General features: G+C 38.0%; 1 protein-coding gene across 2 annotated transcripts in view; it reads left to right on the plus strand.

The window, feature by feature from the left end:
• Positions 1–208: 208 nt before the first annotated feature.
• LOC149063909 (roundabout homolog 1-like) overlaps positions 209–27,577 on the plus strand; it is a 140,008-nt gene continuing 112,639 nt past the window's right edge. For both annotated transcript variants that reach the window (XM_089255457.1, XM_089255458.1), the window contains exon 1: positions 209–627. In XM_089255457.1, the coding sequence (XP_089111583.1) occupies positions 552–627 (76 nt within the window). In that variant the 5' untranslated portion in view covers positions 209–551. The remainder of the gene's footprint in view (positions 628–27,577) is intronic.

The following is a 27,577-nucleotide window of genomic DNA, read 5'->3' on the forward strand; positions in this document are numbered from 1 at the left end:
GTAAAAATAATCCTCGCACCCATATCCTATCATCCGAATATATACACACACACCCCACACGCGCGAGCGTAAACGTCTCCATAGCAACACCAGCGCCCAAGAGCGTTCGTCTGGTTTCGAGGTTAGAAAATCGAGGGGTTGAGAGCTGGATCGCTTTTTTTATTTTGGCTTATTACTTCTTCTTTTTCCCCCCATCTTCACACAGTTCAGTCACGGAACGGCCTCTGGCGCGTGTGGACCGCCGCTCGTGTGTGTTGTGTGTTCTCTCTTCTTCCCAATGATATAGAAGGAAAGAAAAAAAGCATCTGTTTCGGAAGAAGAGGATCAACACGAAAATTATTGTGTACAATATTTTAGCCCCTGGATTTAAATTTAATTATTATTATTATTATTTTAAATGGGATAAACATTGTGTGGTTTTTGTGAAATTATGCTGAATCATCAATCTATTGATGAAATACAAAGAAGAGGAAAAAGTTTTTGTGACTCTCGTTCTTCGGTGGAAAAGTTTTGAAAAGTTTCTCCCCGATTGTTTTGGGATATAAACAGATATGGTGGAAAGGATTAACACGTGCTTCTTCTTCTTCACCTTTGTGTGTATAGTTATGTCTGTGGTCAATGTCCAAGGTAAGTTGAGGGGAATTTATAATTATGAATTATTTATTATCGCCTGTCATCTCTGGGCGGGTATCAAAGTGTACGGATTTAAACTCTGTGTTGACTAAACTTTTCACTTGAAATACAAATACAATTGACTCTCGATAATCCGGTGTTTTTTAGGCGGTAGCTTTCTTGGACTGTAGAAGAAGAAAACGTGCTACCGTATGTCTGTGAGCAGAAGTTTATATTATTTAAATGGGCTTTCTCAGTTGACTTCCAGTTATCCGGCGATTTCGATAATCTGGCACACCCTAGTATGTTCCGGATTAGCGGAAGCAGGGCCGTAACTGGGGGGGGGGGCAACTGCCCCGGGTGGCAAAATTTAGGGGCTACAGTTTTGGATGGGAACAAAGAACACCGTTACAAAATTATATAATTTTAAAGGTGTGGGGACGGCACAATAATGTTTGCCCCCGGCGGCAAAATTCCAAGTTACACGGCCCTGAGCGGGAGCCACAACAGTGTGTGGTGTAGCAGTAGTAGGCAGGGCCTCCAAAAAAAATGGCTCGGGGATCCATGATGTTCTTAAGTCAGCCACCTCGTTGGGCAATTTGCCTGTTGTGGCGTTGTATTTGTATTTGTATAAATGAAAATGTGATACGCGGATCCATATGGAAATACGCGGGGGTTCCACGGACCACTGATTGAAAAACACTGCAATATAGGATCTTATGCATGTTCCTCGTCCCAACGCATGGTCCCACCCGGTCACGGGGCAAGATGTGGCGTACGTGGAATCGATCTTTGGACGGGACACAAGGAATTTCTTCCGGAAAAGTTTTGAATTACCAACCTTCACAAAAATAATTAAAATCAACAGAAATGGATGAAAATAGCAAAAAAAAAACTCCATTTTTTTCGATATTTAACTATTTTTTTATATATAATAATATTAATTTTTTTTTTAATTTTTTATCGTCTCTGGGGGTTTGGCATAAGGGGACTCACCTAGAAGGTTTGTGATAGGTGACCCTGTTCCAATGGTCTGCCATAGGATGCTGGGAGCGGAGAAACAAACATATGCTGGAAATCAAGAAAAATTTATTTTAAATAACGCAGCCTGCTACAGTGGAACCTCGTTTATACGACGTTCAAGAGACCGAGTCAAAAAGTCGTATAAATGCGTACGTAAGTCGTATAACTGAGACTTTTATTTTTAATGACTTTTCCCTCGCCCAGAAACATACAAAATGTTATAAGATTCAATGTGTTTGATTGCATCTCCAATTCTGTTATTTAAAAAATATATATAATTTCAATCATACTTTGTGGGGGGGGGGCGCGGGAGGAGGATTAAATTGCATTTCAAATCACTCAAAAGAAAATTTAGCAGAACATTGCCTTTGGGACACGACATTGTGTAAAAAATTGCAACAAAATCTTCTCGACGTGGGAAAATTTCCCATGAACTCTCATTTTTTTTGGCAGTGGAGGATCTGCAACTAGCAGCTTGGTCTTTGATTTTGTTTCACTGTTGTATAATCATTTTCAAAGTTGCCACACGCCAAAACAATTGAAATTCACTTCTTTTAGGGCTCGCCACGTCTGAGTATTCTCAGAGACAAGCAATAAACAAATCATTGAGTGTCTAAATGGCCATCAGCCAGCTCACTGGCGATTTTCGTATACGTCAGCCAGTGCCGTAACTAGGCAGTGCACCACTCACACAGGGCCCACTTGGAAGGAGGCCCCAAGAATTGGCCAGAAGAGGCCTAAATGCAAATTCTTGCACGGGGCACAGGAATGGCTAGATACGGCACTGACGTCAGCACCCTAAAATTTATATGGCTTTTTTAAGGTAACAATACGCAAGACCTGTTGCAGCAATGCGTTGTCTCTGCATACAAGAGCTAAAAATAGTGTGTTTACTGTTCAGTTTGCTACCATGTGAAAAATGTATCCTGTGCAAACTACAGGGTCAGACAGAGGTGATCGGGCGCACTATATATATTCTCGAAGAGCAATCCCAATCAGGGAAGTAATACAGTCGTTTTAATGAGTACTGTTATAGCGAAAATCTCGTTTTAACGAACACTTTTCTAATCCACCAGATAAGTTCACATAGAAACAATGCAAAAACCTGGAATTCCTTTATAACGAAATTTCATTATAGCGAAGTGATTTCTCCGGTCTCTTGGAATTCGTTACAACGGGATTCGACTGAGCACAGGATCGATCTTTGTAGAGGGGATACAATGAATTTCTTAATGATAAAATTTTGAGTTATCAGCCTTCAAACCGCGTTGAAATAAACATAAATTGACTATAAAAACGTATATAAAGTTATTTTACTTTGACATTTTACATTTTTTAAATACAGTCGAATCCCGTTATAACGAACTCCAAGAGACCGAAGAAATCACTTCGTTATAAAGGAATCACAGGTTTTTTTGCATTATTTCTATGTAAAATTATCCAGGGGATTAGAAAGAGTGTTCGTTAAAACGATATTTTCGCTGTAACGGTATTCGGCTATTCTTTTGCACGAAAAATAATTTTTTTTATCGTTTTGAGGGAGTGAAACAAGAGCCCCCTCTACCCCTCTTACGTACGCCTCTGATCCCAATATGCGGTCTGGGAGGGCAGAGCTGATGAAAAATTGCTGGTTTTTGTTTTATCTTGTTCTTTTTTGTCAAAAATGGCTGAAACTCTGCTGATGTATTACTTGAATGGCCCCTTAGAAAAGATCATGATTTCATGACTCAGGCCAGTGCAAAGAGTGCAGTCTCTGAGTCGCTAAACAATGGATCAATTTTTGTATTATCATTGCAAGAAATGTGTTAATGTGTGTGGCGTCTCTAAACACATACAGATACTCCCCCCCCCCATATTGATTACCTTAGGAAAATGTACAGTCGAACCCCGTATATTGAAAATCATAAAAATAAGCAACGGAACTCTCTCTTGGTAATTGACATTGAAAGCTTTGTCCGCTAATGGGGGAGTGTCTGTTAGTAGGGAGTGAAACATATAAAGCCCTATTCCACGGGACTCAGAAAGATACAGGTAGGCCTTCCTACCGTTGTTTAAGTTTCGCTGTAGTTCGATTCCTGGTCCTCTTTCCTATAGCCCTGCCCCCTATCAGCGAGAAGAAGAGGGACTCGCATTGTAGAGCAGTGTTTTTCAATTACCACCCACCTAATTTTGGAATGCATTTCGTTGACCTCCTATTAGCAAGCTCTATTTGGAAACACGGTGGTCCCCGTAAACCTTTTCCAAAACAACATAGTTTTTAGACGTTCGCGAAATTGCTCCCTCTTAACGGGTCATAAGATGAGCCTAAAACCACCTCTATCCGTAGGCGTAAAATTATTGTAAATATTGGAGGGCTCAAAAATATTGGGGGAGGGGGGCTCGGAGTCGATGAGCCGGATACAAGTTTACATCTACGTGGCTCTGTCCGAGAATATTCCATTTGATACTCGTTCAAACTTGTAGTTTGTAATCTATTAGTAAAGTGAGAAATATTTTATACAATAATTCCAGCTATCGATCATCATTTGATTTCTCATGATAACGACGGATTCCCTCTTCTTCTCTGTCAGAGAATTATGATGGATGAGACTGTCATGTGAGGAGTTTCAAGAATCAAGTTCTTTTAATTTACTATAACAGATTATATAATCATTATCGACAATATCAATACACCAGGGAAAAAAAACTGGTTTTCCCTTACCTCTTAAATCATCAGATCTGGTCATCTTTGTTATAATACTATGATAATGGTATTTCCCGGTATTCACAAAATTTGTTCTCCCATGCATAGATGACGGACAGTGGAAAAAAAATTGAGGATCAACTGCATGTTAGCATACGTTATAACGCGTAATTTCATGTCTTAGTCGTCACCAATGAGGTAGTTGTGAAGTTTAATTTGCGGCCATGTACGTAAGTGCATACGGACGGTGGGGGGGGGGGGGTATGGGTGCATTGGCGTACGCAAAGGGGGATTTTGGGTTCTAACCCCCTTAAACTAAAATTAAAGTGTTATTTTGCAGGAAAAAACGTAAACACCCCCCCCCCCCAGCAGGAAAAAAAATCTGAAACCCCCTCCCCTCGAGGAAATTCTGCGTAAGCCTATGTATGGCGGACCCGTTCCCTTTAAAAGATTTGTATTATTAGCATGGGCGAGGGCGAGAGGGTGAATGTGGGGAAATCAGCTCCATCCCCTTCCCCCGTTCACTATTGATTCCCACCCCGTTCGTAGTGCCTGTATCCACGTGACTTTCGCTGGTCATTGTACGTGACTTTAGCTGGTCATTGTGTGTGACTTTGGGTCACTGCATGTCAGGGCTTGACAAAACCCAAAAAAAATTGAGGTGCCAAAAAACTTGTTGCAAATTCTTTTTTTTTCTTTTGAGGTAAAGAAATTCCAATCCAACTTTCTCGCAGTTGCTGATCCCTATTTACCACCATTCGCTTTTTTATTTTTATTTTTTCCTTCAATTTTGGCATGATTTGACAACTTTGATTACCTCTAGCAATTTTTAGCGAAAATTGGTAACTTCATTTTCATAATTCCTGTCCAAAAAATCGGTACTTAATTTTCATAATATTTTTCCTATAATTGTCCAATTAATTTTCACAAGGTTTTTGCTATAAATGTGGCAGTATCTGACAGTTTTTTTGGCGATAAGTGGCAATATCAAGTATAAATCCTAGCTTTCCGTATTTTTTTTAGCAATTGTTTGATTGCCATCTGAAAAAAAAAACAGTAGGTGAAAAAAAAAAGTCATGAATTTTTCATAACAATCCTTTCTAAAATGACTTTACACAGACATTGGAACTCAAAATTCAAACCATAAATTCCCTTCGCAATAACTCGGACATCTTGGAAGGAACTCATTCCGGGCAACATGTCGGCGGCTTATCTTCAAAAATCCACGTCCCTAGCCCCGCTCTACACTTGAATGTTTGCTGTCTTTTCCAAAAGAAGCAATGCCAAACCAATTCCGTGATAGTAGCAGCAGCACGAATTTACAACCGCCATAATTATACGTCTCAGCTGTATTCTGACATGTCCAGAAGTACATACAGTGACTCACAAACACACCCATTGTGACGCGCATAGCTATTACCTATTACTATTGGCATAACACATTTGTGATTTTTTTGTTGTGCGATTTGACTTGCTAATCGTACCGATTAGTATCGGATTTTCTTAGCCATAACGCGAAGAAAAAGCGTATCTTGTGCTGTTACGGGAAGAGATATACACCTCTGCGCGTGGGACGTTAGCGTTTTTCTTACCTTTCCTATTTTCTATTTTCACTTTTTCTAGTCTATCTATCGTGTATGTAAGCAAGCCTCTGAGTGTTACTCCGTTGCCAGTTCTAGTCTCATGACTAATTCAGTTGCTCACAGATTTCACCTCCGCTCGGCACGGAAACGATATCCAGGCCGCCTGCCTTATTTATATTCGCATTTCTTAGTGTCTATTTCGTTTTTAGGTGTGGCTTTTATCGTTAGGAACAAGCCGTGAAGAGCGAAGTAATGGGATAAATTAGTTGATTAATAATAAATAGGATATTTTAATAGAAACAGATTGGCCCGAGACTGCTAGTGTTATATCAGGGGCTTGTCAGCTTGACGCGGCCCGAAGGTAATTTAAAATTCAATTTTTTTTTTTTGTAGTTATGTAACCCTTTGTTACCCTGGCACGAGTTGTCTCCTTCACCTCGTTTTATTTTTTATTTGAGGTTGGCGTATGTATGTAGGTAGTGTAGGATCATGGTACGACATGAAATATTAAACTTTTAGTACGGGGCATTGTACCACAAAAGGATGGAGTTGCAAGTATGGAGGATGATTTCGAGGACCATGAAAGTCTGTATTATCATTCCTTTTTCTAAAACAAGCGTCTTAAAATGTTGTACGTGAGCAACCGGTGCTCAGTGAAGAACCTAACAGTGGTCGATTTGTTTTACTGACAATTTTTCAAGTCTGAAATTTTTCAACAATTTTGCCAACAATGGTCGAATAAACAACAATTTATTTCCTAAAATAGTCGAATTATCAACAATTTTTTCCTACAATGGTCGAATAATCAACAATTGCTTTCCTAAATGGTCGAATAATCAACAATTGCTTTCCTAAAATGGTCGAATAATCAACTATTGCTTTCCTAAAATGGTCGGATAATCAACTATTGCTTTCCTAAAATGGTTCGAATCACCAACAATTGCTTTCGAATCAACAACAATTGCTTTCCTGGTCGAGAACTAGCAACATTTATTTCTCTTACTATAATGGTCGAACTAGGAACAATGCTCTTCCTACTGATCGAACTAGCAAGATCAAGAAATTTCTTGATCTTTGGATTTTTCGACAAAATTTTGTATAACGACATCGACTGCAGACAATTATTGAGCGAAATTACCTTTCATGTACCCAATTATAGCATCAGAAATCAACATCTTTTTTTTTCCATTCCCTTTTATAGTACGAATATATTTTGAAGAAGCAATCAATTCTTACATTTTTTGAGATTTGCAACAGCATTTATTTGGATATTTTTTGTAACGATATCAACTTGTTTAAAAAATGTATTCTTTCATACTTTTGTGCTTTTTATTTATTTATTTATGCATTTCGTGTAAGGCAAATTTTTTGTGTACATATTTTGAATCTGTGTGTTTTTGTAATTGGCACTTTGCTGTTTTAACACACAATAAACAAATTTCAAATTTTCCTACAGTGGTCAAATCCCCAACAATTGTTTTCAGACGATGTTCGAATCACCATCTGTTGCTTTCGGACAAAATTCGAATCACCAACAATTCTCCTCTTACAATGGTCGAATAAGCAACAGTTCTCTTCCTGGAGAATGGTCGAATTAGCAACAATTGTTTTCCTGCAACGGTCGAACCATGAACAGTTCTTTTCCTACAATGGTTCTGTTTTGATTTCAACATGTGTCATAGGTGCCATAAGGTGCTCTTCTTGTGATGAGTATAAACGCTTGCTTGCGACTCAAAAATATTGATTTCTGGCATGCAAAAATGATGCTCGTGACCTCAGTAACGTCGAAGATATTTTTTGGAGAAGCGACAACTAAGTAATTTTTGAGAGGAAAAATTAATTTTTAAAATTTAAATTGTATTTAGAAAATTACCATTTCTTAAATTTCTAGTGATCTTATTGGTGAAAATTTTCATAATTGTAGTGCCGTGACTACGGTGGGGGCAACCGTCAGGTTTGTCAGTGATACAAACCTGATGATGGAGCACAAAGAAGCTTTTTTTCTTCTTCTGAGGCAATGAATGGGTGTAAGTGAGGAGAGAGATTCGGAGTTGCCATAATATCAGGTTAGGAAACGAATTTTTATCCACCCCGTGTGTTACAGTCGTATTTACCCAGGTTCGGTCTTTTCTTCTTACTCTTACAGCACCTTCTTTTAATAGTTTAAGAAATAGTTAGCAAATAATTACTTTATTTATAATTAATAAATCTGAGTCCTCTCCTTGAGAGATACGGATGTATTTTACAGGCCTCCGTTTACTCATCTTAATAGCTGTTTTAAGCTGTTGTTTAAACCATATTAAATAAAATCAATAGTGGTGCGAAACTATATGACTCAATCCTCTGTCTCTGGTGAGAACTAGCCAAATTACAGTCCACGTATATACACCGTGTCCCTATAGTAGTGGTATTGGTGGTATGGCCAGGCGTAAAAGTCACAATTTTTAGGTGGGGTTTATGAAAATAAGAATCCAGAAAATATAAATAGATTAAACATGATAAGAACGATTGAAGAAATGATCGATGAAAATCAATAAATGGAACGCATAGGTATCAACTAACTCATCAAAGTGATCCCATGTTGCATGATGATAACTCAAAAGAGTGATCATTTCGAGAAAGATCAATCAAAGATGAATAGCTCTTAGTTTACAAATAACGACCCACATAATAATAACAATAACGTTTCAAACGTCATGATGCTATTTGGGGGAAAGCATGTTTTCAAAACATTTAAGATTATTATACAAACAGATCAATGAAGATTTTTATACTGATTTTTAAAAACATCAACTATTAATAAACCTCATTTGAATTCTTTTTATCTATGATTCAATTTTGACTTGGAAGGTCCATTGACTTTTGATTGCTGAAATTTACTTCATTGAAAGGAATGATGGATTGGTTGGTTGGATAACTCTATCATTATACGAAATGGTTCTGAACTCAGTGATACAAACCTGATGATGGAGCACAAAGAAGCTTTTTTTCTTCTTCTGAGGCAATGAATGGGTGTAAGTGAGGCGTTTAGGCTCTAGCACACGAATTTGCGTTATTCAATGCAGCATATCCCCATATTTTGAAAAAATTTTCCTGTTGTGCCTTGAGATTTGGTATTTCTATTGATCTGAATGATTCTCAAAATTAGTGATTCACGCACACAACAAAGTGCCACAATACACAATACTTTTTATTTCACCGGTAGAAATAGTGTTTATTTCGGCGGATTTCATGTTGTCCTTGCGATAAAGCGTTCATCTTAAGGTGCCTACACACGTAACTGCAGGCTTGACAAACATGCATGTTCAATCTTTTTGCGTAAGTATCTCTTTCTCACTAAGTCACTCATTCTCACTCACTAGGCTGTCTCAATTTCTCTCTATTGAGACTTACTATTTCATTCACTCATGTGCTGCTCATTTGTGTAGTTACTGACTCACTCTTTCTTATTCATTTGCTCATTCGCTTGCTCAGTTAATCACCAATTTGCTTGCTGATTTGCTCAGTTGGTCACCAATTTGCTCTTTGGCTTGCTCAGTTGGTCATTTGGCCACCAATTTGCTCACTAATTCACTAATTTGCTGAATTGAACACTCATTTGTCCACTTGCTCATTCACTCACTCACAAGCAGATCTCACTGAAGCCTAAAGATTGATTCGGGTACCAGCACAGTTATACTTGTGCAAACGCGGGACTTGGGCAGGCATGCGTTATCAAATTCTCTCAAGACTCAAGTCGCTTGTACAATCAAGCAAAATTCTCATACACACGCTCAAGCATGCTAGTGCTGTGCTAGTGCATGTCAAGCTTGCAGTTACGTATGTAGGAACCTAGGGTGCTCAGGTGCTGAGATTTTTTTTTTTTTTTGCATAATGTGATGGGTAATATTGTGAATTTTAAATGATATTTTCTTATGTCATTTTTATTAGAGGTTGACGATTCAAAGAAATACTTTGGCACCAGAAAAATTTTTAGAAGCCAAATATATTTTCTCCCAAGGAAAAATAAGGTCCAAAATGACGTTTCTTTCGATTTTTATAGGACATAGTGAAACCCGCATATAGAAATGTCCTCTCCACTTGTCAATACAAGATTCATTGAGAGACTGGTTATTTGTGGAGATGAAGATTACAAGGAAGAAAATTCATCACTGCCCCCACGGAGACTCGAACCCCGGTCTCTCGCTTGCCGGACGAGTGCTCTACCATCTAAGCTATGGAAGCAGATAGAATGTTTTAACCTTGGAGCGTATTAGCATTCTATCTGCTTCCGTAGCTTAGATGGTAGAGCACTCGTCCGGCAAGCGAGAGACCGGGTTTCGAGTCCCCGTGGGGACAGTGATGAATTTTCTTCCTTGTTATCTTCATCTCCACAAATTACCAGTATCTCAATGAATCTTGGATAGTGAAACCCCCTTCCAAGTTGGTAAATACACCAATATGAATTCTCGAAATTTTGTGTTTTCTTCGGACTCATTATTTAGGAACGACACAGAAAACATTTATGTGCCAACACCATTATTTTAGTCTTCATTGTGATTTGTTACCTGGGATTTATTATGCCCAAGCTCACCATTTGTTTTCGAAAAAATCGGTCCAAAATCTCTCTTTTCCTTAGTGTGGTTTTTTTTTTTACTTTTCCTGAACTAAGGTCTTACTTTCCATGCCGATAGATATATGCCGACTTAAAATGCAAAATTTTGTGTTGTCCTCAGACTTCAATGCAGTAATAATACATAGAAAAGTTTAGGCGAACAGAAATAATATGCAGCGCTTTACTAATCCCAGGCGTCAGATCGCCATGATAACTTAAATATTGATGTTGGTGCCTAGTTCTTCTTTTTTTTTTTTTTTAATGTATGATAACTAAATTGAAGTCTAAAGACAGCACAAAATTATCAGAAATTACATCAGCTTGTCTGCTAGCATATGGAAAGTCGTCCCTATGCCAAGTTGAGGAATACACCACTATTCTGAATCGATTTTGTCGGGGGGCGGGGAATATGCTTGGCGCTTATGAAATATTTCTGGGGTCGAAATTTGTTTTTCTTAAGCCCTTTTTCTGGGCAAGTGCCAGGTCGTCAAAGTCGCTAGAGATTAGTATTGGTGCCTAGAATTTATACGCGATTGCTTAATAGGAACCGAAGGATGATACGAAATGTTCTAATTTCATTGCAACGCCCTAGTGGCGTGGCGGTAAGATGCTTGTCTACCACCCTAGAAGGTTGCCGTCAAGTCCCTGGCTCGAATCTGAGGGAAACTATGAATAACAAGATATTTTCCCTAACTTTATAACAAGATATTTTCCCTAACTTTATAACAAGATATTTTCCCTAACTTTATAACAAGATATTTTCCCTAACTTTATAACAAGATATTTTCCCTAACTTTATAACAAGATATTTTCCCTAACTTTATAACAAGATATTTTCCCTAACTTTGTAACAAGATATTTTCCCTAACTTTATAACAAGATATTTTCCCTAACTTTATAACAAGATATTTTCCCTAACTTTATAACAAGATATTTTTTCCCTATCTTGAGGCAACCGCCGATAGATGGTCACTTCATTTACAACCCAACTCATTAACGGCAGTAAATTTCCGTATGGCCGGAGTTAGTGTGGGGTGAAAAAGAAGTAATTTCATTGCAGTATGTCTTCGACATGAGAAAGGGGTCACCAAGTCCCGGAAAAGTGAAAAAAAAAAATCTATTGAACAGTTTTTCGGGAGGAAAAATAATGCTTGTTTCCTAAGGATTTCACTGGTGCCTAAATATTTTTTTATATTTGCCATTCGCCGATTACAGCAAGGTATGAGGACAATCGTCGTGCTTCTGGATTTAATTCAGCCTTTCTTTTCTCGGAGAGAATATTGTTCTCGAACTAGGCCGCAAAATTTCTGACGTCCGCCCTAAGTGCTCCTATTCATTGCTACACACACACGTAAGAATATTGTTTTAGTATAAAACTGCTCTCCCCCCCCCCCCCTTTCGTACTATGAGTTCAGTATCACCCTGTATGGAGAAAGAATTTTCATTCGAATAAAATGATTCCCCCAAAAATAGACATCATGATCACTTATCAGAAATAAAACGTGGATGGATCGCCTTATATTTAATTACAGAACTCTTCTATTCTCAGTATGAGTTTCCACATTCTTTTTAAATGTTAAAGACAAAAAAAAAAGACGTGTTATCTGTGCGGGGGGGGGGGGGGAGGGGTAAATAACACATGTGCAACTAAAGCTCTGAATAGATCCGTTTGTTTTCGCCATATCATTTTTGATGTCAACGTCCCATCCCACCCCCTTCCCTCAATGATGTGCGGTTTTTTTCCACCTTATCTTTTCATTTTTCCTCTCAATTTTTTTTTTGTTTTTTCATTTTCTTAATGTTACTGTATATTATGTGGTAACCTTTGTCACCAGAGGTCGTGACCAGTTCCTTTATGGAAAAAGACAGTAATTTCTATCTAACATCAGAGAGAGGGAAGAGGAAAATGTATAAAACATCTTTTTTTCTTTCCTTGACTCGAACCCCCCTTCTTGTTGTGGAAGAATTCCGACATAAAAACCAACTATAAAAATAAAAACCGAGGGGTTCTGTGTCTTGTAAACTCAGCCATTACGAGATATTCTTTATGACGTTTGAGTTATATATATTTATGGGAATTAGAGATTTTTAGTCTTCGATGTGTAATTCTAGAACCACCCCCGGTCGTCGTCATTGCGGCCCACTTTCAACTTTTTTTTTTTTCCTGCTTTATTCTCTTGTACAATTTGAGGCCTGGTCGTGTGTAATTCAACTTTAATAAAGAGTAGGAAAAATATGGGAGCCCGTTTCTCACACGCCTACATAATTCTCGTGTTTTTATAGTTGTATTATATTGCGACAAAAATTTAATTTTTTCTTGTGATTCTCGGCTAGTCAGGGGTCACGTTGAGAAGTGATATCTTGATTACGAGAAGAATCTTGTCTAGTTTTTCCACCAGTTCCTTTTCCTTTTTCTTTTTTGGTCTTTTTGATGTGTTTATTGGATTTCTGAGGAAGCACTGATATTCGAGATGCTTTGATGATAATCCTTGTAGTATTGTGTTCGTATAGCGACTGCTTTTATAATTTTCCGCCTCGTGTATGTAAGGGGTTACAGATGTCTTAGTGCTGTGAGAGCTTTTTTTTTTTTTGATAGTGGATAGCAGATTTTCTGGTTATGTATCGATTGAACAGTATCGACGGAATCTTGACAAGTGCCTATGTGATAATGACTGACATAGGGGACTCTCCTAATCATCGAAAAATGTTTCACATTCATGAACACTTTACTTTATTTTTTATTTATTTTGTGAGCGGCAAATTTAATTCATAGATTTATCATGGAAGAATATTTTTAATGAAGTTAAAACTTTTTTGAAATAGTGCTTCAAAAATTATAGGCTCCGGACTCTTCACAAGTGTCTAGAGTCCGGTTCTAGTCCTGTCGGGTCTGTATCACATTATTTTGAGATGAAATAGGATTCTCTTGAGTTGTTCTCATGCGTTCATCAATTCTTGACAAATCCAAAAATCACAGACGTTTTGAATTTTTTTTTTTTTTATTTCTTAAGAGCCAAACATTTCTTTTCAGAGAAAAACGGTCGAAAAGAATGTTGCCCACCCCCGTCTTGTTCAGAACTTGACGACCCCTCTCCTTGTTGGTAGACGCAATTTCCAAAAATTTGTGTTGTCACCAGAACCAGAATCCAAATTTAGTAAAAACGCATAGAACGTTTTTGTGTGTTCGTGTGTGCTTAGTCTCCATGGCCGCCTGGCACCTGGGATTTGTCGATCCCTGGAGTTCATCATTTACTTGCAGTAGCCTACTATGTCTATAGTGATTGATTAGACCAGTAGCGTTCTCTTTGTATTTTCTCTCTAGCGGCTTGAGATTAATCCGAATCGATTACTCATTGCTGTGTTCTCAAGAAGGCTCCGTCAGACCCCACATAAAGGACGCTGACGGAGCTCGATCAGGGAATCTGTCTTATAAATAATAAGCGGTAAAGAGTAAAAATATTACTCTTAACCTTTGCTAGAAAAGGGTCCCACGAAAAATTCTGGCCAAAACTGAGGGACCCATCAATGATATAAGCCAAGCTCTGCAGAGTTCAGGACGCTTTGCTCGTTCCAAGAACTTTCCCAAGTTCCCAAAAACAAGAATGCAAATGTTTCCCCTACGTTCTAATGTGGTAGCAATGGTGCCATAGGAGGGATTTTAAGAAGAAATTATATATTAGACGTATTAATGGATGTTTAATCCCAACCAATAGGCTTATATAGGCACATTGAAGATACCACTGAATTGCCCCGAAATCCAGCCGAGACGCCACTGAAGTTCCTCAAATGTCTAGCGGGAAGAGTATAGTAGTGCGGTAAAGAGTACACTGATACGAATGTCAAAATTTCGGTTGTCGATGTCCTAAAAGTTCGACTGTGCAAGTAAAAGTCACAGATTTTTGTCTTTAGTGACATTAGGTGAAGTCTGTGGCAATTCTCTGACACTAGGACCAAAGATTCTTTCTTTTTTTGGTCATTGAATATACGGTGTTTAAATTTGTGACAAAGGCCCAACTTGCCTATCTGTAACTGTGCATGGGCCAAATTAAGGCTTCGCTACTGGAGATCTTGTGGAAGACTGCTCAGGCCTAATCAAGAATAGCAAGACAATTTATTCTCAAACAGACATGACTGATACATCGATTTTCTTCTTTATAGTCTATCCAAACGTGAAACAAATCACACAGAATATCGATTGATGACCTATCAATGAATGCTTCCTGGATTTCCTTACCCAATCCTTATCATGTTTACATATACACCATCCTATAATAATATCCTGTTATCTGCAGTACTCAGTTCCTGCAATTCCAATTCCCCCCCACCAGCCATACAATCAAATTCCACAAATTCCAGTGCAACTAACAGCAGCCTATGGAATCCTTCCCATGTCTGTAAATCAATATTCATTTTCACTGAGGCACTTTGTGGGGGAAATAATTAAATTATCATGCGAGAGAGAGAGTTTTCGTGGTGCCAGGCCCAAGCCTACCCTTGGGAGCCACTAGTCACTAGATAGAAGATAAGATGGGAAGTGAACACATAGAAGCCGAAACCCCATATATCTTGAAACTGCCACTGGGTTGTTCATTCTCTGGCCATGAATCCATTTTCATAGGGATTTTTTTTTTTTTGCTCCTCCAAAATGAATCATATATAACTTATACTCTTTATACCTGGAGGAAATGGCAATGAAAGAGACACGAGGTTTAACTACTCCATATGTATCTGTATGATGATCATCCTAAATGATGTTTATAGCCTAGCCTAATAAATTTAGACTTTATTGAATGAAATAAATTATCTCATGAAGGTTTCTTATACAAATGCTCTTGTTTGCGTTTGTTATTTTTGTGAAGCTTGAATTCAGAGACACAAAAGTTACTGTATCCTTTTGTTAGTCTTTTTCTTCCGATATGAGTTATGCTTATTTGCGGAAAGGGCAATATCTTTTCGGTATAATTCTTCCACTTTTTATGTGTTTGTCTATTATATCTCTGTTCGAAAAAAAAAGGAGATAAAACTTCCAATGGTAGGGGGTAATTTGCAATGCGTTATGGGCATTGGTGCACCCTCCTCTATTTTGTTCCCTCTCCCTCTTACCTTGCCTGACAGGATTACTTTTGTCTTTCTAAATAATGCTGTGGAGACGTATTACGTGTTTTTATATCCCTTGTAGAAAAATGAGTAGTTTGGATAATTATTCGGGAGGAGACTTGGAAATAAGCTTGAATTTATTGGAGGGACTGAGGATCTGAATGTATTTGTTGTTTTCTGAAGCCGTTTCTCGAAAAGTTTAGTGGTAGTATTTGATGTATTTTCTACTACTATGTAGCTGGTTTTTTTTTTCAATTGTATGCACTCAGTGTAATGTATGATTCATCCATTTCAGATTTAGTTAATCAATAATTTGTTACTCGCATTTAAGCGATTGTTTATTAGCTAATACAAAAAGTTTTCGTAAAAGTAACAAAAACCATGATCAAACCATGAAAACATAAAATTTTTCTCAGTGGGGAAGGGGATGCCGGGATCGTAAATGATCCATTTCCATGTTGAAAGACACTCTGCCATGAAATCTGAAAGTTTTGTGTGTCATCCTTAGACTACTAAAATTTTTTAGGTGCCAATAACCGATTTTATAGTGGCAAAGGCGACTTGGTGCCTGGAAAGTTTCCTGCTGTTTTGCAGTACTCCAATCAGTTATCGCTCACTAAGGCCGGGATTACAATGTAAAAGTTTTAGAAGAGTTCTTTAACAAAACTTGGAAAAAACAACCAATAAGCCTATTGATTACGTTCGCTTGAATGTAACCGATGCTCTTATTGGCTGCATTTCAAGTTTTATAAAAGATATTTTGTCAAACTTTACTAGTGTAATCCCGACCTAACTTATTGCTTTCCGACAATGATCGAATCCTCAATAATTCTCTTCAACGAAGTCGAACGGTGGTCGAATCTTCAACAATTTCTCCCCGACAATAGTCGAGTCACCAACAGTTGCTTTCCGAAAATGCTTTATTAATCAACAAATGCTTTTCGACAACGGTCGAATTACCAGTAATTGCTTTCCAATAATAGTCGAATCACCAACAATTGCCTTCCAATAATAGTCAAATCACTAATAATCACCGAATCACAGATAATTATTTTCTTGTAGTGATCGAGCAACCAACAATGCTTTTCCTGCAGTGAATCGAATGAAAAGCATTGTTGTTTGTTCGATCACTACAAGAAAAGAATTATCTGCGTTGGAACTTATTGGTGTGAATCGAATAACCAACAATTCTTTTCCTGCAGTGATCGAATTAGCACAATTGCTTTCCGGCAATGGTCGAATCACCAAAAGTTATTTTATTGCAGTGGTAGAATCATCAATAATCCTTTCCATGTAGTGGTTCACCAATAATACTTTCTTTGGTTACTTGGTTGTTACCAACAATTACGTTCCTACAGTGCCCGAATTAATAATGGCTGTCAAACTGAGTTGCGCCTCTGGGGCCATTGAAGTATTACGTAAGCATATTTTCAGCAATTTTTGACCCCCCCCCCTTGTCAACAAAAGTCAGCAAAACACTGATCCCCCCCCCCCGTCCCGTCAGCAAAATTTCGTCAGCAGTTAGAATATTTCATAGGGGTGGAAAATGACGGAAAAGGGGTGGTTGATGACGTAAGCAACCTTCAAACACCCCCCCCCCCTTTGGCATCAAAAGTCAGCAAATCCGAACCCCCCTCCCCACCCCCGGATGCTGACGTAATTCTTGAATGACCCCTCTCACGTAAACCACTGAAGTTTTTTTTCGGAGAAAAGTGCGAGAACTTCCATTTATTTAAAAATTACTCATTCTTAAGTTTTCTTAGAGCACTACACCTTCACAAAGAAAAATAGTGTATGGGAAAGGACAGACGTGTGCAAATTTCACAAGTTCAGGTGGGGGGGGGGGGCAACAAAAAATATGAAAACACCTTATGCACACAATAAGACGAAAATACACGGTAAAGCAGCTTCCTTTTCTTTTCTTTTTTTTTTGCCGTCACGACTCTTCAAATCTACACGCGCCAATCCCCCTGCCCTACTTTTTTTTTACTTGAAAAAATCGTGTCTTTTCAGGAAATTCGGTTCATCAGGGTGTCCAGCCTTACAGATTGAAAACCTCTATTGCGACCAAAAAAAAACCCACTCTGCATAGTTGATTCTCGGGAAATCTGTTTACTTTTTTTTTTGGAACATTGATCGTTACATAAATAAATTGAATGTAAAGAAATTAAATTTTTTAAGTTCCCCCTTAAAACTACTCTATTCGCAAAATCTTGGAAGTGATAAATTTGTCTGCAAGGTCAAATTTTAAATATTAGTACAGTACTACGGTACAGATAAGCTGGCTTCTAACAAGCGAAATTTCTATAGGATCGTTCACTTAATATTGGTGGTAATGCAAAATTTACCGTGAAACATTCCGATTTTTCAGTATCGGAAAATATTGTCGGATACCAGATACTGCAAATTTTTCCTCCTGCATTATAGAAAAACCCTAAAAAAATCCTCAAATTGTGGCTTCGCATAAAATGAAAATCCCAATAGAAAATCCCTCAGTCCTTGCAATATCCTAGTTTCACCAAGTTTTCTCGAGAGAATTATGAGGAATTTTGTTTCCAAATACGGGAAATCGCTGTTTGTCACCAAATACAGTCAAACCTCGTTAATGAGTCCCTCTTGGGAGAGCAAAAATATGACTTAGTAAGAGGAGTGACTCGTTAAACGGAGTAAGCCATAGCTGTGCCAATTCCTGTCTGAGGACAACTGGGACTTCAAAAAGTGACCCGGTAAGCGGAGTGACGTGTTAACCGGATGACGCACTAACGAGGTTTGACTGTACTATGCTAAAAGCGGTAAAAGCAACCAATCCCGTTAATGCTAAATTCCCCAAAAAATCGCTAATAGCGGGAAATGAAGCGCTACTGCAAATCACAGTGCACTGAAATGAATTCTACGGAAAAAATATTTAAAAATGACCAATATGTGTGAATAATATTCATATTTATAGTCGAATTATCATAACATAATTTGTAATTTGACAAACTAATTTTCACCTTTGATTTCAGTGAAGAATAAAAAAAACTCAAGAGGCTTTATTAAAAATGCTGGATATTTTTGCTTTAAAAAGTCGGGACAGCCAAAATTATTGGGAAAACGTGAATGTTCAAAATTTACGCCAATCCCAGATTTTTCAAGTCTGGGAATTGGCATTTATGCATTGAACACAGTGGAACAACCCATAACAGACACTCCCCGTTTACGGACACCATTTTGAAATACGTCGCGCCTCTGAAGGTATTATTTTACTATGACTTCACAAACACTCCTCGTTGCGGACAAGATCTGCTGTCCTGAAGGTGTCTATTAACGAGAGGTTCTGCTGAATATAGTGAACCGAATTTTCAGTCTCCTTTTCACTTTGTGTCTAAAGTTTTGCTTTTTAAGTTAATTCTTCGAAGAGCAAATTTGAGCCAATCTCACTGTTGAAAAATCTCGCCAGACAGCAACAGGCCTACAAACGCACAACTATTCAATCATTACACATAACTCACAATATAGATGGCAGCACTGAAAAAAATCAGGCATAACTCTAGATACGCATTCAGACATTCTCATTTCCGGCACAACTCACTCACTTGGTGTTAAATTGCCCGTATGGGCAGGACCGGAATTGTACTTGGTTTGAAAGATAAAAAAGGAAGTCGTTATATAACGGAGTTTAACAATATTGTGACTTTTATGTGTTAGCAAGTAAACAATGTAGCAAGTGCTTATATTATGCTCAGTATTCGTGAGTTCGTGCTCTTGAGCATTTGCATACTTTTCCGCAATCTCCTGTTGGAATGGAATTATAGAAAATGACTTGAACTTTCGGATCTTAATCGGTTTGGAAGTGAGAGCCTTTTTACCTAAAAGGCAACATCTCTCCCTTATCAGTGTTATTTCATCGGGTCACGCTTAGCCAGTGGATTTTAGTTATTTTTTTATAGCCAAATTTTTTTTCACGTATATATTTTCTTCTTTATAGATGAAAAATTTTCAGACTTGATTCCCTTTTCCCGAATATATATTTTTTTAGCTTGTTATCAATACCAAACATGGTGAGATGATGATGGAGTGTTGGGGGTCGAGTCTTGTTTGCTAGCACGGATAACAAACCTAGAAATCGGAAAGTGCTTGAATATAATAATGGCGTGTGTGCGTTAAGATGATGATGATGATTTTTTTTTTTTTTTTGGCGTGCGCTCAAGCTGTATTTTCTTCTATTGTGTTCAGCCTTGATAGTGTTGTTTATTCATGCTGATATCATACTACATTTTACACAGCCATAAAGGAAGTGCTATCGAATTTTGAGAGCGCTATTAGATAGATATCATCTGTTTTTATCGGTTGTTCCCTTTGAAAAAGCTTAAATGCGTTGAACACGTCCGGCTAATCGACTTGCTTTTGTGTGTGTTTTTATCCTTCGCTATTCTTTTCTTCTTTAAAGTCATTTTCTCTAGAGATCCATTGCAATGATATATTTACATACGTACGAACCTTACTTTGTGGATTTAGCTACATCCACTGGCAAACACGTGCTCTTCTTTCTGGCTTTATCTCCATCCAGTGACTATAAATATACATAATATGAATGGTCACTTCAAGATTAGTTTGGATTTGACCCGCTTTGAAGAAACCATGAAAATGCTCTGAAGTCTTTTTTTTCAGTTTCATTGCAAATTTTATTTCTTCAGTAACCGCAAATGCCATTGCAGGATCACAAATTTCTACCTTTTTTTAATTGGGTTTCATTTTTTTCATTTTAAAGCTGAGCCACTCACTAGCATTCTTCTATTCTAACACTTGAAGACATTTCTAGTGATTAATATTCCCATGTTTCTTCATCTAGTAAGTTATTTGTGGAGCCACACATATTCTCTCCAAATAATGTTTTTTCTTTGTGAAGCTCATTTAATGGAGCGAGCCGCAATTGTTGATTTTCAACATGATATGAAGCTCATACCGTTGTAGCTTTTCTATGAAGGATCGAACTAATTCTTATGCGCACTCGTGAAAAGTTGAATGCACCGTAATTTCCTGCGTATAACCCACAGATGCGGAATTAGCTGCTTTGAGCTGATGTCCGCATAGCGAATTTCATTCACCAATAATGGAATCTTAAGGAATAGGGTGGGGGGGGGGGTTTCTCGGCAGAGAGACCACATGGCTTTTCTTTCCGAGTTCATCTCAGCAAAAAATCGAGAAAATGTGTTTTTTGAGAGGGGGGGGGGATTGTGTTGGTCATCAGAAAAAAATGTTGATTTCTCTACTCATCCATAGACAATCTGTATATTTATGAAACAAGTATTTTTTTTTACAGAAAATTATCCTTTAAAAATATTCATTCCAATTTCTTGGTAAAACAAAGCTACAGATTATATTCAAAATTAAAAATTAAAATATTTGGTTATGCTTTCAGAAATCTCCTTTAGATAGAGATATACCTTTTTACCTTTTTCTTATTCTACTTAAAGAATAGCCCTAAGGTAGTAGATTTGGTTTATCGTGAAGTACCCCCATATGCAGTCAACCCTGCTTAAACGGTTCCAACGCATAATATACGATTAGCGGGTATTCGATTATGAGGACAAAAATTCAATTTCTATTTAACACCGTTAGTATAGTTTGCATATTGAAAACTCTGATGAAGAATCAATGTTAATAAAGCTTCTGTTATCAAAATGAAATTAAAATTGTATTGAATTATGACGATCACAATACATACGATTTTTACTTTTCATTGTGAAAGTTTGCGCCCGCTACGGGCTCAACAGGGACCAAAAATAAAATAAACTGATGTACGTATTCAAGGCAACATTTAGGTACTTCGAGGCTAATACTCTCTCTTGCTTTTTTCTAAGATTATAAACTTGTCAAAATATTTACATTTTTAAATGCTATATATATATTTGCAATTCCAATATTATGTACCGAGTAGTTCATGTGTATTGACAGTTGTGTGAATTCAAGCGGGGAAATTTAGCATAGTCTCCATGGGAGAAATTTTGGTTGTCGAGGATTTCATTCGAATAAGCACAAGCAGGGGTATTATCCATTACCCGATTCAGCGGGACTGACAGTATGTCATTTCTAGTTAGACTCTGTGCGGGAAATACAAGTATCCTTTAGCATCAAAATTTGAAAAGATCAATGAAGATTGATGTAGACGCCTTCCACAAGTGCAAACTTGTTGAGTAACACTTTTTCTTTCTCTCCCCAGGATAATTCCTGTCTCTTTCATACCGCTTTTATTATTTCCACCAACACCAGTTAGGAATATCCTCTTCTTTTTTTTCTTATTTGAGGTAGTTGTGAGGAAGCAGAGCGATAATAATAACATGGTATAAAATAAGGAGGTAAAAAGAAAAAAAAAAAAAGATTACTAGGTACTTTGAGCTTTTTATGGGTCCTTTGAAATAGCGTGTACCAGAGCGAGGACAAGCTATTTCCAAGGGTTACCAGTTGGGGTCCTACGCTAACCCCTGGTAAATGTCGGTCTTGGTGCCTCTCTCTCTTCTCTCCGAAGACATAGAGGAGAGATACTAAAGTTAAGGAAAAATAAAAAATTGCGTCATGAGGAACACCCATAGAGAAGAGGTCAATTCATCATGTCTTCTAAATTTTAACGTTGGCACTCCTCTTCTTGCGTGTACTTGTCTCATTTTTTTTTCCTTCTTTCTATGCCTATCGCCTACTCTGAATTTTTGATACTTTATTTTACTAATGCTCTCCCACATATAATTAATAAATCACTCTAGTCACGGGAACGCTATAAAGAATCCAGAGCCACCAAAAATAATGAGATCACTCTCTGCCTACTTCCCCCTGCTTTACACTATATATTGTTTCCTATTTTCTCCAAGATTTTTCTTTCCTTGCTTTGAACATGTGAGAGGTATGATGTAGGGTTTGCAAGAACCATGACAACATGTGAATTGTTCCAGTTTTTTTTTTTCAGAGGAGTTCTTGTAATTCTTCAGAGGAAATTGTAAATTAATATCTAGATTTATGGAAAATATTATGTGGAGTTTTGAATGATCTCACTATAATTTTTGGGACAATTGACACAAGTAAGATTTGAACTACCTCGTGTATGAATTTTCATTCAGAATTTTTCTAGGCATGTAGTAAGTATCATCTGGAAGCGAAGGACCAAATATTTTTTGGGCTCCTTTTAGACACAATTTTACGTCTCTCGGAGAAGTTGACATACAGAAAGATATACATACGCTTGAAATATTCAAAAATGTCAAATAGCACCAACACAAAAATTTAAGGACCCGATTCGACCATACACATCATGATACTTTTGGATATTATTTCGATTTTCCGAATTATTTCTCATTACAGTCGAACCCGTTGTAACGAACTCCAAGAGACCGGAGAAATCACTTCGTTATAATTAGGGCTGGTCCAATTAGTCGATTAATCGTGTTGGTAAATCTATCAAATGTTTATCGCTGTAAAAAATTTTAATGAGTTAATCGACTCAATCAATTCAATAAAATTTTTATTAAAAGTTTGTGAATTAACTTGATTTTTTTTGAAAAACCGATTAGATGTCTTATAAATCATGCTGTATACATTTTGGATAAGTGACCATATTTAAAAATATTTCTATCGATATTTTGGTGAAATTAGATTCGACGAAAACATGATTTCAATCTCAAATTGAGTTTGATGGGAGTTTTAGAAAATGATCAAAATTTATTGTGTCCACTATGAACAGTATTTCGTATTTTTGGAAGCATCAGCTCATCTCTTCACAAGTGCCATTCGAGAAGAGTTTCAAGGGAAACAAGCAACAATATATAATCGAAAGTAGTTTCGAAATCTGTGAATAATAACCGAAAATAACCGATTTTTTAAAAAAAACGATCCAAGCGAAGAAATTACAGATTTTGACAAAATATGTTCAGCACATTAAATTGCTTGAAGCGAGCAGTCAAAATTTCTTAACCTATTCCTATATTTGTTTACATCTACTGAATAGGTGAGTGAAATATATTTTTCTAGCATCTATCAGTATTATATGGTCACAAAAAACATAAGATTAAAATTCGATTAATTGATTAAAAAATTTTGATTAGCCGGTTAAAAATTTTAATCGATTCCCAGCCCTTGCTATAACGAAAAAAAAAATCGTTTTGCATTATTCCTATGTAAACGTATCTAAGAGATCAAAAAAGTGTTCGTTAAAGCGAGATTTTCGCTGTAACGGTATTCGTTAAAACGGGATTCGACTGTACTTGAAAGTAAAAACTGTCTGGTCAAGAGCCTTTCCCAAAAGAAACTTGGCAAGTGTAGTAACTTTCCCAGGAGAATCAGTTGTTAATCATGGAAGAAGCGTCACTTTTGGTAGGCGTTAAGTATCAAGGGTATCTTTCATCAATTTTTATGGACACGGGGGACTTCCTTTTAGCTGTTACCCTCCTACAAACAGCACTTTTTCTTTCGGACTGGGTGGATCTCCCTCTGGAGGGAAGCGCTGCTGCTGCCTACTGGTGCTGTGTCTCTTTCAGCTCTGACTCATATACACTGACGATTGACGATCACTTTCTGGAAGACTTTTTTTTTTCCTGAACTGCTGAAAGAGAGGCCCCAGATACACCAAGCTTTTGCATGTGCATCTCACTTCCTTATCAGTTTCCAAAAAAAAAAAATGTTTCCAGAGCTTTATCTCACCACTGGGTGAAACGACATTTCGTCGATTCCTTCAGAGGAAACCACGCCTCGAAAAGACCGAAACCATGAAGGAAACTGATGGTGATAATGGAGGAAAATAATATTTCAGTCAAATGAAAGACTGTGTTTAGACTGTTTGTAGAAGTGGTTCTTGACGGTTTTTTTTTTTTTTTGCAAGGCTGCACCCCTGGTTGACTTCTATTCAAATGTTCTCGTCCCTTCAAATAAATCATAGAGGGAGCGTACACGCCTGGTTAAGAACCATCAGGTTAGCTCAGTGTTTCTTACCGCGGCCCTCTTTAGACCGTGTATTCTCCTAGCCCGCTGCCGTTTTCAGGAGCCTCACCCCCTACAGGAGTGAGACCCTTTTCCCATTCATTGAATTGATTTCCCTTCCCCCAGTAAATTTACAAAGAACAAAAAATTTTAAGGTCTGTCTCCGGACACCCAGATATTTCAGTGAGCCTCGCTCTTGTTCTGGTTCCACAGAAGGCCGAACAAGAGCGAGGCTCACTGAAATATCTGGGTGTCCGGAGACAGACCTTAAAATTTTTTGTTCTTTGGCCCTCGGAGAAAGTGATGTTTTCGGAGCGCTTCATACTTAGTTGGAAGTAACAGCTTATATCAGGGGCGTAGAAGTGTCAGGAGCTTGTGAATTTTCTCGACCGCCCCCTCCCCCATGCCCAATGAAGCAAATTTTCAAACGAAAATTTGTTGCCTCACCTTTTCGAAACATGTTGCACATGACTAAATAAGATGTAAATAATCACAATGGCTAGTAAGTCCCAAAAATTCTCACTAGGGCGAGGATACTGTGCATCCCCAAAGCAGAATATGCCGAAAGACGTACGTCGCAGAACAATCTTTAAGAATTTTAAGAAAACGCTTGTGTAAAAAGCACTATTATGGGAACTTCTACTGCAGAACATTTCCAGTCAGCCGAGGGCGTGTTACAGAACAATGCAAAACATTCTGCTTTGGGGCAGTGCATATATAACCACCAAATAGAGGGAGCCGTGGGTACTAAACGCTTGATGACCAATGGCTTGAATCTACAAATGAACCCCGAATTCAATCGACCATTCACTTATATTTGAAAGACTGCTATTAATTATATATTCAGTCTCTGTGGAATACGAAGCTGTCAATTTTACGAGACGTCGTGGGGAAAAAATGAGAATGTTTTCACCAGTCTTATTAAAAACCTTATCATGTAAACCTGTGTAAACTGTTCGGTAAAAGATAGTGGAGATCGGCCATACCGGTAATAGCTATCCATTAGACATCTGGCTGTCCCAGTAGTGACATCAACTACCTTGTCAACCAATCAACGTCAATCGTGCCCGGTGTCTTCTTGTAATACAAATGAACTCACGCCGTAATATTCATGTTTGGTTTTTTTTCGGAAATTTGTGTGTGGTGGTATCATGCAGGTCTTGTCATACGTGCACACAATTACTCGACGGGTGATTGCTCTGGTGACCTTCGCCGAGATGTCTTGTCAAAGAAAAAGAGAAGGTGTCTCTTGGGACATGTCGAGAACATGCTGCAATTTGTCTCCAAAACTGAATACTGATTTCATGTCGTCTTAAAGGAGAACATTCATCAAAGGGGGGGGGGGGGGGGTTGGAAGAAATGGGAGGTAGCTGATGCATCATTATATAAAGAGCAATAAAATGATGATTGTCAATGGCATCAAATGCTTTTATATTTGACGTCGCAGTTTTACTGGATTGATTGTAAGACATGTCACGCTCCTGCTCTCTATACAATCCCATACATCATTTACTTTTATTTTATTTTTTTTTTTTATATCGTGTTGTTCAGTGGTGGAGCGGATACACACTCGAAAGAACTCAGATTAACGATGTATAGGTGCTTTGTTGCGCTACAAGAAAAGTACGTACGCGAAAATCGGAGGCAGCGTTGTGTGAACCGTGTCATTGTGCTGCCTGCCGCCTAGGAAAGGCAAAAGACCCGTCTTATTTCGGGCCCGGTTTACCTTTTTATCGGTCGTGAATGGCGGCTGTAGCGTGATGTGTGGTAGTCATCTTGTACACCGTGGGAGGAATAAATTATAATAGTGTCTAGATTGGCGTCTGGCTGTCGCGCGGATGGACAACAAAATTGTTCCTAGAAACGATTTTTTTCCCCGAAAATCCTTGCCCAGAATTTACAAGAGTTTTTCAATGGTGCTCTGAAATTGGTCCAGATATCCATTGTGTGTATGTGTGTGTCCGAGGTAAAGAGAAGGATATCTTCCTTGTAATCTTGGATCTGATAAAGAACGAGAGAGAGACCAGTGTCAGGAGATGTCTCACGTAACATTAACGAGCGAGTGCAGACAATAAATTTGAAGAATAATTTGTTGCACTGAAGGATTTATTTTAACAACAATTCCATACGAAGGACATTATAATCGATATAATGGAGGTCCAGATATCGCTATGCGATCCTGGAGTTTGAAACTCGTATGCTTATCCCAGTTTGCAATCAAACACTCGCCAAACAAAAAATTGGGCGTACATGCAAAATCTTACCTAATCAGTATTCAGGCTTGCGGTGCTCTTTGCTATGTCCAATCTGAAATTTATGGTTGGAGTTCTTCATTAACGATTTGCAGCAATTCTTGCAGGTTTGCTATGGATATCTTAACGCATGGGCCCATTTCAAGTTCATGGGGAAGGGTGGGGGGGGGGGGGGGCTCACGATAATTAAATTCGTTCTATGATTTCAGGTAATAATCACCAGGAGGGCCCGGGGGGAGTACTATGCGACTCCCCCAGAATAGTTTGGTAGATATTTTCCCAGATAACAGAACCACTTAAAAGCATAAATGTGCACACACATCAATATCTTCAGCTCACCACGACGCTCCTAAGAACGTGACGAACACTTTGGAAAACACTGCATCAAGACATCCTCGTGTATCAATATAAGACACACACACACACACACACACACACACACACACACACACACACACAGGAATCTTCAACATTTCTTTATTCGCGAGCACCTTTCATTCAAGGTTCTTAGTGACCTGGAAAGTCAGGGAAAAATGAAAGATGGTTTGGGAAGCCAGAGAAAATGTCAAATATTTGGCAAAAGTATGGGGAATATGCAAATGTTTGATAAATTCAGGGAAAAATTCTGTGAACGGGAAAAAAGCTGAAACACAAAAATTATTTGGGAGAATAATATCAACAACGCTTTTCCCCCCGCTTAATCGAATATTGTGTGATCCCCACAACAACTGTAATTATACAGAGTGGGCAAAAAGTCCAAATTCATGTTTCCCCCCCCCCCCGTCTTAAA

Source organism: Pholcus phalangioides, unplaced genomic scaffold (assembly GCF_987345545.1).
Source record: "Pholcus phalangioides strain wild (caught in Gottingen) unplaced genomic scaffold, Ppha-v1.0 ptg000042l_1, whole genome shotgun sequence".
NCBI classification, from domain to species: Eukaryota; Metazoa; Arthropoda; class Arachnida; order Araneae; family Pholcidae; genus Pholcus; species Pholcus phalangioides.